This window comes from Nomascus leucogenys, chromosome 12, assembly GCF_006542625.1.
Source record: "Nomascus leucogenys isolate Asia chromosome 12, Asia_NLE_v1, whole genome shotgun sequence".
NCBI classification, from domain to species: Eukaryota; Metazoa; Chordata; class Mammalia; order Primates; family Hylobatidae; genus Nomascus; species Nomascus leucogenys.
Genome location: NC_044392.1, coordinates 7,042,787 through 7,055,211, shown reverse-complemented (window position 1 = coordinate 7,055,211; position 12,425 = coordinate 7,042,787). Strand labels below are relative to the sequence as shown.

Genomic DNA, 12,425 nt, shown 5'->3' with positions numbered 1-12,425 from the left:
CTGGAGTGCAGTGGCACAATCTCGGCTCGCTGCAACCTCCATCTCCCTGCTTGAAGTGATTTTCCTGCCTCACTCTCCCATAGTAGCTGAGATTACCAGAGTGCGCCACCATGCCTGGCTAGTTTTTGTTATTTTAGTAGAGACGGGGTTTCACCATGTTGGCCAGGTTGGTCATGAACTCCTGACCTCAGGTGATCCACCCGCCTCAGCCTCCCAAAGTGGTGGGATTACAAGCGTGAGCCACCGTGCCCAGCTAATTTTTGTATTTTTAGTAGAGAGAGGGTTTCACCATGTTGGCGAGGCTAGTCACAAACTCCCAACCTCAAGTGATCGCCAGCCTCCGCCTCCCAAAATGCTGGGATTACAGGCATGAGCCACCAAGCCTGGCCCAGTATTTTCTTAATGTATGTTTTTTTCTAATTCTCACAACAACCCAGAAAATTAGTTGTTATCCTGAGTTTTTGCAGATAAGGACTCAGAAAAGTTATGGAATGTGTCCACTCCCTCATAGCTCTAAGTAGCAGAGTCAGGATTTGGGCCTAGGTCTACCTGCTGCAGAGCTTGCTCTTATATACCACATTTCCTTTGTAGATTATAATGATGGAAATGTAAGCGGTCTTGATATGTCCTTCATCTTCTAGGTGAGGTCATAGAGGAAGCCTCCATGCATTCTGAGAAATACCATCAGTATTTGTCAGAGAGTCCTGAGATGAATAGAGCATTTGCTTTCATAACATTGTATTTCTCATGTGCTTATAATTTTTAAGGCAGTTGTGCAGTAAATGTTCCCAGATATAGGGAACAAAGCAATGGATGAGAGAATCCTTGAGTGATACAGCTTGTTTCTTTTTCTCAGAGACACTGAAAGGAACAAAGACATTGCTTTTCTAGAAGCCCAGATCTATGAATACGTAGAGATTCTCGGGGTAAGTGACTACTGAAAGTGGAAAATGGTATAAAGCACAGGAGTTAAAGGGAGAGGAACTCACGGAAGATATTTTTTTCATTAGGTTCAAAAGAAGAGTGGATAGCTGATAAACTAATATGGCACAAAATAGAGGTCAGGTTACAAGGCTCTTAAGTAAGTTCCTATTCTGTTGTTAGATGATACTCCCAGAGTTGCCCAATTCCCATAAAGCCAGGCATGGAGACTAGAGTCCCTTCGCAGTATAACGTCCAGAATAGTGCAGATTCTGTGCCTGAGCTTCAGAAAATACTCAGGGATAGCCCACAAAGCAGACACTCAAAGGGCAAGTAACAGGCTACTCAAAGCAGCCTTTCAGTTATGACTTATGAAAAGGCATTTTCATAAGTCATCTCATGTAAGTCAACTTGTATGTTCATAAGATTGTGAGAAACTTAGTAGGGCTAGAATATTAGTAGTACAAAGCTGGCAGTGAATGTTCTCCTTGAATATTTCAGGAGGAGCTGAAGTGTGGGTTGGGGTAGAGAAAGGCCTAGCCTGATCAGTATGCTTGTCTCAGAGAGAAAGTAGGGAGAGGAGTAGGAGGAAAAGAAATCTCTTTCCAGGAAGAAAAAGTGGAAGAAAGGGCAGCACTCATCCAGAAAGGATGATCAGTGTCTCTGGAGTCCTTCAGAAGGCCAGCCTTTCTGATCGTGTCTGCTGTGTACAGTTTTGTTTTTGTTTTTGTTTTTTTGCTTTTTTGAGACGGAGTCTTGCTCTGTCGCCCAGGCTGGAGTACAGTGGTGTAATCCCAGCTCACTGCAACCTCCGCCTCCAGGGTTCAAGCGAGTCTGCTGCCTCAGCCTCCTGACTAGCTGGGACTACAGGTGTGCACCACCACGCCCGACTAGTTTTTTGTGTTTTTAGTAGAGACAGGGTTTCACCATATTGGTCAGGCTGTTCTCAAACTCCTGACCTCGTGATCCGCTTGCCTCAGCCTCCCAAAGTGCTGGGATTACAGGCATGAGCCACCGCGCCCAGCCCAATTTTTAACTATCTCAGAGCCTTTCACTTTACACACACTCGCATGGTCCGTTGAGTTGATGGCTCTGGGTCAGATAGCTTGTTTACGTATTTTTGTTAATTGCCGTGGACATTTTCATTCTGCCTTTGAGGACCATTCATACAATAGCTGTAGAACTAGTCACCTGTGATTCTGTTATGACTGCTTTCAGTAAAAGGCTAGCTAGACATTGGAGAAATATATTCTCCGCTGTGAACTTGGGCTGTGCTAGTGTGGGCAGCAGGCTGAATTGACAGTCTTGTGAGTGGCTGGGAGGCCACTCATGCCCTTGACATAAGATTTGTCCACTTTCTCCCTCCTTTTTTTTTTTTTGAAACAGTATCTCACTCTGTCACCCAGGCTGGAGTGCAGTGGCGTGATCTCAGCTCACTGCAACCTCCGCCTCCTGGGTTCAAGTGATTCTCGTGCCTCAGCCTCCCTGGTAGCTGGGACTACAGGTATGTGCCACCACACCTGGCTAATTTTTGTATTTTTGGTAGAGACAGGGTTTTGTCTTGTTGGCCAGGCTGGTCTTGAATTCCTGGCCTCAAGTGAACCGCCTGCCTTGGCCTCCCAAAGTGCTGAAGCCACCGGGCGGCCTCTCCATCCTTTAAGAGCATTTTGCCTTCCCTGCCAGGAGATGGCACTATTCTCTTCGGAATTCCAACCAGTTCTAGCCAGATACTTTCCAGAAATTGCTCTATGAACTGATAATATTTTTGCCATTATTATACCATTTGTTGATGTCTGTTGGTTTTTGGACATTATGCAAATTTTTTTTGATACAATAGTGAATATGACACAGCCTCTTGCCCTTAAGAAACTCATTTTGTGGTTAGGGGAGACAAATAATTACAATATAATGTGATACATACCTGAATACAGTGAGGTTGAGTCTTCTAAGTAGAAAGAGGGAAGGGAGAAGAAAAAGTTTCTGGTAGAGGAAACAGCAAACACAAAGATACAACAGTATTAGGTAAAATTATATGTTCAGGAAATGAGAAATGCAGTGTGGCTGGAATATGGCTTATGAGGGAGGGAATGGTTGGAGAAAACTCTGTCAGAGAGTTATGTTGGAAATTTGGACTTTGCCTTATAAGCAGTAGGAAGCCAATAAAAGTTCTCTAAGTAGGATAGCGTGCCACTACAGATTTGGGTTTTTAAACAGATAAACCTGGTAACAAAATAGAAATTGGATTGGAATGAGGAAAGACTCAAGGCAAGTTAGAAAGTGGTCATCTTGGGCTGGGCGCAGTGGCTCATGCCCATAATCCCAGCACTTTGGGAGGCCGAGGCGGGCGGATCACGAGGTCAAGAGATCGAGAACATCCTTGCTAACACTGTGAAACCCTGTCTCTACTAAAAATATAAAAAATTAGCTGGGCGTAGCAGCGGGCACCTGTAGTCCCAGCTACTCGGGAGGCTGAGGCATGAGAATGGCATGAACCCAGGGGGCGGAGGTTGCAGTGAGCCGAGATCGCGCCACTGCACTCCAGCCTGGGCAACCGAGCAAGACTCCATCTCAAAAAAAAAAAAAAAAAAAAAAAAAAAAAAAAAAAAAGTGGTCATCTTGGTGAGGAAAAGAGAAGAAAGTCCTGGTTAAGGAAATTTTTTTTTTTATTATTTTTTATTATACTTTAAGTTCTAGGGTACATGTGCACAACGTGTAGGTTTGTTACATATGTGTACATGTGCCATGTTGGTGTGCTGCACCCGTTAACTCGTCATTTACATTAGGTATATCTCCTAATGCTATCCCTCCCCCTCCCCCAACCCCACGACAGGCCCTGATGTGTGATGTTCCCCACCCTGTGTCCAAGTGTTCTCATTGTTCAATTCCCACCTATGAGTGAGAACATGCGGTGTTTGGCTTTCTGTCCTTGCGATAGTTTGCTCAGCATGATGGTTTCTAGCTTCATCTGTGTCCCTACAAAGGACACGAAGTCATCCTTTTTTATGGCTGCATAGTATTCCATGGTGTATATGTGCCACATTTTCTTAATTGAGTCTATCATTGATGGACATTTGGGTTGGTTCCAAGTCTTTGCTATTGTGAATAGTGCCGCAATAAACATAAGTGTGCATGTGTCTTTATAGCAGCATGATTTATAATCCTTTGGATATATGCCCAGTAATGGGATGGCTGGGTCAAATGGTATTTCTAGTTCTAGATCCTTGAGGAATCGCCACACTGTCTTCCACATTGGTTGAACTAGTTCACAGTCCCACCAACAGTGTAAAAGTGTTCCTGTTTCTCCACATCCTCTCCAGCACCTGTTGTTCCTGACTTTTTAATGATCACCATTCTAACTGGTGTGAGATGGTATCTCATTGTGGTTTTGATTTGCATTTGTCTGATGGCCAGTGATGATGAGCATTTTTTCATGTGTCTTTTGGCTGTATAAATGTCTTCTCTTGAGACATTTCTTCCATTTCTCTTGAGAAGTGTTTGTTCATATCCTTTGCCCATTTTTTGATGGGGTTGTTTGATTTTTTTCTTGTAAATTTAAGTTCTTTGTAGATTCTCGATATTAGCCCTTTGTCAGATGAGTAGATTGTAAAAATTTTCTCCCATTCTGTAGGTTGCCTGTTCACTCTGATGGTAGTTTCTTTTGCTGTACAGAAGCTCTTTAGTTTAATTACATCCCATTTGTCAATTTTGGGTTTTTTTTGCCATTGCTTTTGGTGTTTTAGTCATGAAGTCCTTGCCCATGCCTATGGCCTGAATGGTATTGCCTAGGTTTTCTTCTAGGGTTTTTATGGTTTTAGGTCTAACATTTAAGTCTTTTTTTTTTTTTTTTTTTTTTTTTTTTTTTTTTTTTTTTTTTTTTTTTTTTTTTGAGACGGAGTCTCGCTCTGTCGCCCAGGCTGGAGTGCAGTGGCGCAGTCTGGGCTCACTGCAAGCTCCGCCTCCCGTGTTCACGCCATTGTCCTGCCTCAGCCTCTCCAAGTAGCTGGGACTACAGGCGCCCGCCACCATGCCTGGCTAATTTTTTTTTTTTGTATTTTTAGTAGAGACGGGGTTTCACCATGTTAGCCAGGATGGTCTCGATCTCCTGACCTCGCGATCCACCCGCCTCAGCCTCCCAAAGTGCTGGGATTACAAGCGTGAGCCACCGTGCCCAGCCCGTCTTTTTTTTTTTTTTTGGAGACAGAGTCTCACTCTGTCGCCCAGGCTGGAGTGTAGTGGCATGATCCCAGCTCACTGCAACCTCCACCTCCTGGGTTCAAGCGATTCTCCTGCCTCAGCCTCCCAAGTAGCTGGGACTACAGGCATGCGCCACCATACCCAGTTAATTTTGTATATTTAGTGAGGCAGGGTTTCACCATGTTAGCCAGGCTGATCTCGAACTCCCGACCTAGGTGATCCACCCACCTCGGCCTCCCAAAGTGCTGGGATTACAGGTGTGAGCCACCGTGCCCAGCCCACATTTAAGTCTTTAATCCATCTTGAATTAATTTTTGTATAGGGTGTAAGGAAGGAATCTAGTTTCAGCTTTCTACATATGGCTAGCCAGTTTTCCCAGCACCATTTATTAAATAGGGAATCCTTTCCCCATTTCTTGTTTTTGTCAGGTTTGTCAAAGATCAGATGGTTGTAGATGTGTCGTATTATTTCTGAGGGCTCTGTTCTGTTCCATTGGTCTATATCTCTGTTTTGGTACCAGTACCATGCTGTTTTGGTTACTGTAGCCTTGTAGTATAGTTTGAAGTCAGATAGCGTGATGCCTCCAGCTTTGTTCTTTTGGCTTAGGATTGTCTTGGCAAGGCAGGCTTTTTTTTGGTTCCATATGAACTTTAAAGTAGTTTTTTCCAATTCTGTGAAGAAAGTCATTAGTAGCTTGATGGGGATGGCATTGAATCTATAAATTACCTTGGGCAGTATGGCCATTTTCACGATGTTGATTCTTCCTATCCATGAGCATGGAATGTTCTTCCATTTGTTTGTGTCTTCTTTCATTTCGTTGAGCAGTGGCTTGTAGTTCTTCTTGAAGAGGTCCTTCACATCCCTTGTAAGTTGGATTCCTGGGTATTTTATTCTCTTTGAAGCAATTGTGAATGGGAGTTCACTCATGATTTGGCTCTCTGTTTGTCTGTTATTGGTGTATAGGAATGCTTGTGATTTTTGCACATTGATTTTGTATCCTGAGACTTTGCTCAAGTTGCTTATCAGCCTAAGGAGATTTTGGGCTGAGACGATGGAGTTTTCTAAGTATACCATCATGTCATCTGCAAACAGGGACAATTTGACTTCCTTTTTTCCTAACTGAATACCCTTTATTTCTTTCTCCTGCCTGATTGCCCTGGCCAGAACTTCCAACACTATGTTGAATAGGAGTGTTGAGAGAGGGCATCCCTGTCTTGTGCCAGTTTTCAAAGGGAATGCTTCCAGTTTTTGCCCATTCAGTGTGATATTGGCTGTGGGTTTGTCATAAATGGCTCTTTTTATTTTGAGAAACATCCCATTAATACCTAGTTTATTCAGAGTTTTTAGCATGAAGGGCTGTTGAATTTTGTCGAAGGCCTTTTCTGCATCTGTTGAGATAATCATGTGGTTTTTGTCTTTGGTTCTGTTTATATGATGGATTACGTTTATTGATTTGCGTATAACCCAGCCTTGCATCACAGGGATGAAGCCAACTTGATCGTGGTGGATAAGCTTTTTGATGTGCTGCTGGATTCGGTTTGCCAGTATTTTATTGAGGATTTTTGGATCGATGTTCATCAGGGATATTGTCTAAAATTCTCTTTTTTTTTGTTGTGGTCTCTGCCAGGCTTTGGTATCAGGATGATGTTGGCCTCATAAAATGAGTTAGGGAGGATTCCCTCTTTTTCTATTGATTAGAATAGTTTCAGAAGGAATGGTACCAGCTCTTATTTGTACCTCTGGTAGGATTCGGCTGTGAATCCGTCTGGTCCTGGACTTTTTTTTTGGTTGGTAGGCTATTAATTATTGCCTCAGTTTCAGAACCTGTTTTTGGTCTATTCAGGGATTCAACTTCTTCCTGGTTTAGTCTTGGGAGGGTGTATGTGTCCAGGAATTTATCCATTTCTTCTAGATTTTCTAGTTTATTTGCGTAGAGGTGTTTATAGTATTCTCTTATGGTAGTTTGTATTTCTGTGGGATCGGTGATGATATCATCTTTTTCATTTTTTATTGCGTCTATTTGATTCTTCTCCTTTATTAGTCTTGCTAGCGGTCTATCAATTTTGTTGATCTTTTCAAAAACCCAGCTCCTGGATTCATTGATTTTTTTGAAGGGTTTTTTGTGTGTCTGTCTCCTTCAGTTCTGCTCTGATCTTAATTATTTCTTGCCTTCTGCTAGCTTTTGAATGTGTTTGCTCTTGCTTCTCTAGTTCTTTTAATTGTGATGTTAGGGTGTCAATTTTAGATCTTTCCTGCTTTCTCTTGTGGGCATTTAGTGCTATAAATTTCCCTCTACACACTGCTTTAAATGTGTCCCAGAGATTCTGGTATGTTGTGTCTTTGTTCTCGTTGGTTTCAAAGAACATCTTTATTTTTGCCTTCATTTCGTTATGTACCCAGTAGTCATTCAGGAGCGGATTGTTCAGTTTCCATGTAGTTGAGCGGTTTTGAGTGAGTTTTTTTTTTTTTTTTTTTTTTTTTTTGTTTTTTTTTTTTTGAGACAGTGTCTCGCTCTGTCGCCCAGGCTGGAGTGCAGTGGCGCAATCTTGGCTCACTGCAAGCTCCGCCTCCCGGGTTCACGCCATTCTCCTGCCTCAGCCTCTCCGAGTAGCTGGGACTACAGGCGCCCGCCACCACGCCTGGCTAATTTTTTGTATTTTTAGTAGAGACAGGGTTTCACCATGGTCTCGATCTCCTGACCTCGTGATCCGCCTGCCTCAGCCTCCCAAAGTGCTGGGATTACAAGTGTGAGCCACCGCGCCCGGCCTTGAGTGAGTTTCTTAATCCTGAGTTCTAGTTTGACTGCACTGTGGTCTGAGAGACAGTTTGTTATAATTTCTGTTCTTTTACATTTGCTGAGGAGAGCTTTACTTCCAACTATGTGGTCAATTTTGGAATAAGTGTGATGTGGTGCTGAGAAGAATGTATATTCTGTTGATTTGGGGTGGAAAGTTCTGTAGGTATCTATTAGGTCCGCTTGGTGCAGAGCTGAGTTCAATTCCTGGATATCCTTGTTAACTTTGTCTCGTTGATCTGTCTAATGTTGACAGTGGGGTGTTAAAGTTTCCCATTATTATTGTGTGGAAGTCTAAGTCTCTTTGTAGGTCTCTAAGGACTTGCTTTATGAATCTGGGTGCTCCTGTATTGGGTGCATTTTCTTTTTTGAGAAAGAGTCTTGCTCTGTCACCCAGGCTGGAGTGCAGTGGCGGGATCAGATATCACTGCATCCTCAAACTCCTGGGCTCAAGCAGTCTTCCTAACTCAGCCTCCTAAATAGCTGGGACCACAGGTGCACACCTCCATGCCTAGCCAATTTGTAAATGTTTTGTAGAGATGAGATCCCACTGTGTTGCCCAGGCTGATGTCAAACTCCTGGCCTCAAGTGATTCTCCCACCCCAGCCTCCAAAAGTGATGGGATTACAGGCGTGAGCCACCACACCCAGCCAGGAAATATTTTAGAGTCAGAGTAGATGAGACTGTTTTCTGTTGTTCTGTAATAGTCTCCGATGAGTAATTAGGCAAATGATGTAAAACCTTTGACCCTTTTCTTTGGGATCAGGTAAAGCCTGCTGATAAGGAGTTCTGATATGAAGGCAAGATTTTCCTTTATTCTGTAAGAAAGAACCTTATCCTTGGAAGTAAGGGGTCAAGTCAGCAAAAGTTATAGGAAAACAGGAAATTTCCCTTCTTATTCTGCACTACTTTTTTCTGACTTTTCATTTATGGACCTACTTTAGGAACAGCGACATCTCACTCATGAAAATGTACAGCGCAAGCAAGCCAGGACAGGAGAAGAGCGAGAAGAAGAGGAAGAAGAGCAGATCAGTGAGAGTGAGAGTGAAGATGAAGAGAACGAGATCATTTACAACCCCAAAAACCTGCCACTTGGCTGGGATGGCAAAGTAAGTCTCAGCACTACCACTTTCTCCCCATTCCCCATTTTGGAAACAGATACAGAGTTTAGTAGGCTAACACTACTTCTTGGTTTTGTTTTGTTTTTTTCTTTTTTAGCCTATTCCCTACTGGCTTTATAAGCTTCATGGCCTAAATATCAACTACAACTGTGAGATTTGTGGAAACTACACCTACCGAGGACCCAAAGCCTTCCAGCGACACTTTGCTGTAAGGAATTCAGAGCCATTTTTCCTGGGAATTGAAGTAAAAATACGAGACTTTTAGAGAAGAGAGTAGGAGCAGCCTATGTGGACCACTGGTGTCCAGAGCCAAAGGGAATCAGAGAAGGATGGTTTTAAAATCAAGCCCATCGCATTTGACTTTTAGCACCAATGTTAGTCTTACATAACTGAGAGAGTTTCTGGAGGAATTCTACCACATCGCTCTTTGAACCTTATTTGGTATTCTCTTGCCTGCTCTTACACTTCTCTGTTTTTGTCTTTCTGCTAGCATTTTAGACCAATTTCTGACTTCTTGGTTATTTCTCTACCCCATTGCTAATACTCAAGATTAAAAATAGGGCTGACTGATCTCTTTAGGATCTTAAATGGATCTTTGCCTCTTGAGAAAATAAAAAACAAAGGGGCTGATATCTATCAAGCCATTCTTGAGACAGGGCATTGTCCGGATGGTACTGCTGTAAGTGGGCTCATCTGTAAGTGGGCTCTACTTAGAGTTCTTAGATTTTGGAAGGAAATTTTACAGAATGGAAAAGATTTATGCTAGACCAAGGATGACAAATTTATATGAACTCCTCTCCCCCTCTCTGAGTCATACATATTACTAATTGATAATGGGTCTTTTTTGCTGAGCCCATGAGTGAGTTCTGAATCCTTCTCAGCACCTCCTACAATGATTGGAGTTGGCATACAGGATAAAGCCCATGCCATTTACCATCCCTTAGCTAAAACTGCCATCATGTCAGTGTATAATCTCCCTGCTCTCTCCTCACCACATCGTTGTGCCTAATAAAAGTCTTCTCCTTTACCTACAAAGATGATGCTGACCTGCCATTAGTAACCCCTATTCATGCAGGTGTTCGGAGTTGCTGGGGCTTTGGTAAGTTCTCCTGCAATATGGGAGATAGAGTTGTGATGTTTTCCTGTGATCTTGACCCAGAGGTTTTATGTGTAAGACTACTGGGTCTGGAATCTAGGTTTACAAGCCAACCCAGTGAGGCAAACAGTGCAATGCTGCTTTGAAATACCAGCCTTTTGTCAGTCACAGCCAGCTGTTTACAAACATGAAACACAAAAGGAATGCTGCCTTCAGGTGGAGTCTTGCAAAGGGCCATGTTAGGATTTATGAGTAGAATGGAGTTAGTGCTCTGTGTTTAGCTGTTCCCATTTCACATGATCCTTTTGCTTCTCTCTTCTCCCAGGAATGGCGTCATGCTCATGGCATGAGGTGTTTGGGCATCCCAAACACTGCTCACTTTGCTAATGTGACACAGATTGAAGATGCTGTCTCCTGTAAGTAAGATTTATTTACTGTCTCCTAGGCCAGTACAAATGGCCTCTCCTCCTTCAATTCAGCATTCTAATACCCTGTGTATCCAGGATTAAAGGCAGTAGGTTGTGGATATGTAAAATCTAGGACAGTTGTATACTTATTGCGTTTCTGTTTTTTGTTTTGTGTTTGTTTTTTTGTTTTGTTTTGAGATGGATGGAGTCTCGCTCTGTCGCCAGGCTGGAGTGCAATGGCGCAATCTTGGCTCACTGCAACCTCCACCTCCCGGGCACAAGCGATTCTCCTGCATCAGCCTACCAAGTAGCTGGGACTACAGGCACGCGCCACCACGCCTGGCTAACTTTTTTTTTTTTGAGACGGAGTCTCACTCCGTCGCCCAGGTTGGAGTGCAATGGCACGATCTCGGCTCACTGCAAGCTCCACCTCCTGGGTTCATGCCATTCTCCTGCCTCAGCCTCCCGGTAGCTGGGACTACAGGTGCCCACCACCACACTTGGCTAATTTTTTGTATTTTTAGTAGAGACGGGGTTTCACCGTGTTAGCCAGTATGGTCTTGATCTCCTGACCTCGTGATCTGCCCGCCTTGGCCTCCCAAAGTGCTGGGATTACAGGCATGAGCCGCCACGCCTGGCTAATTTTTTGTATTTTTAGTAGAGATGCAGTTTCACTGTGTGAGCCAGGTTGGCCTTGAACTCCCGACCTCAGGTGATCCGTCCACCTCAGCCTCCCAAAGTGCTGGGACTACAGGCGTGAGCCACCATGCCCAGCCTTTGTTTCTGAGACGAGTCTCACTCTGTTACCAGGCTGGAGTACAGTGGCACGATCTTGGCTCCTGCAGCCTCTGTCTCCTGGGCTCAAGCGATTCTCCTGCCTCAGCCTCCCTAGTACCTGGGATTACAGGCATGTGTTACCACGCCCAGCTAATTTTTCTATTTTTAGTAGAGATGGGTTTTCACCACGTTGGCCAGGTTGGTTGAGGTGACGAACTCCTGAACTCAAGTGATCCACCCACGTTGGCCTCCCAAAGTGCTGGGATAACAGGCGTGAGCCACCGCACCTAATTATTGCATTTTATTTTATTTTATTTTTTGAGATGGAGTTTCGCTCATATTGCCAAGGCTGGAGTGCAATGGTGCGATCTCGGCTCACCGCAACCTCTGCCTCCTGGGTTCAAGCGATTCTCCTGCCTCAGCCTCCCAAGTAGCTGGGATTACAAGTATGTGCCACCATGCCCGGCTAATTTTGTATTTTTAGTAGAGACGGGGTTTCTCCATGTTGGTCAGGCTGGTCTTGAACTCCCGACCTCAGGTGATCCACCCGCCTCGGCCTCCCAAAGTGCTGGGATTACAAGCATGATCCACTGCACCCAGCTAATTATTGCATTTTTAAGGGGAATGAATTAGTCGGCAATACTGATTTTTTCTCCTTTGAGAAGAGCTCTGTGCTGAGTATAAACCAGGGCTTTTAGCCTGGGTCTGTGAACTCCCTTGTATGCAAGATTTTGATTGAATGGTTGTATGTATAGTTTTCTGAATTGATTTTAATGTGTTAAATAATGACTGATATAAAAGAAAAAATAGAAGTACCCTCAGTAAGCTTGTGTTAGAGGCTATAGAAACACAGCAGCAAAATACCTCTTGAAGAAAGTTGAGTGCATGTCAGGGAATGTGCTGCTGAAGCACATAGAGGACCGCCGCCAGGCTTCCTGTTTTCCCAGCAGTAGTAGCTTTCTCTGCTATTAACATTTTCATGGCAGCCTTTTTCTTTTCTTCTTTTTTTAAATTTAATTTAATTATTATTTTTTTTTTATTGAGACAGAGTCTCGCTCTGTCGCCCAGGCTGGAGTGCAGTAGTGTGATCTCAGCTCACTGCAACCTCCACCTCC

The 12,425-nt window shown here is 43.7% G+C and overlaps 1 protein-coding gene across 1 annotated transcript in view; it reads left to right on the top strand.

Moving 5' to 3' along the window:
• The window catches only part of SF3A3 (splicing factor 3a subunit 3), a 35,036-nt gene that overhangs the window by 13,182 nt on the left and 9,429 nt on the right, over positions 1–12,425 (top strand). Inside the window, exons 12-15 of the mRNA XM_030823477.1 lie at positions 857–926; positions 8,854–9,018; positions 9,128–9,238; positions 10,452–10,542. Of these exons, the coding sequence (XP_030679337.1) occupies positions 857–926; positions 8,854–9,018; positions 9,128–9,238; positions 10,452–10,542 (437 nt within the window). The remainder of the gene's footprint in view (positions 1–856; positions 927–8,853; positions 9,019–9,127; positions 9,239–10,451; positions 10,543–12,425) is intronic.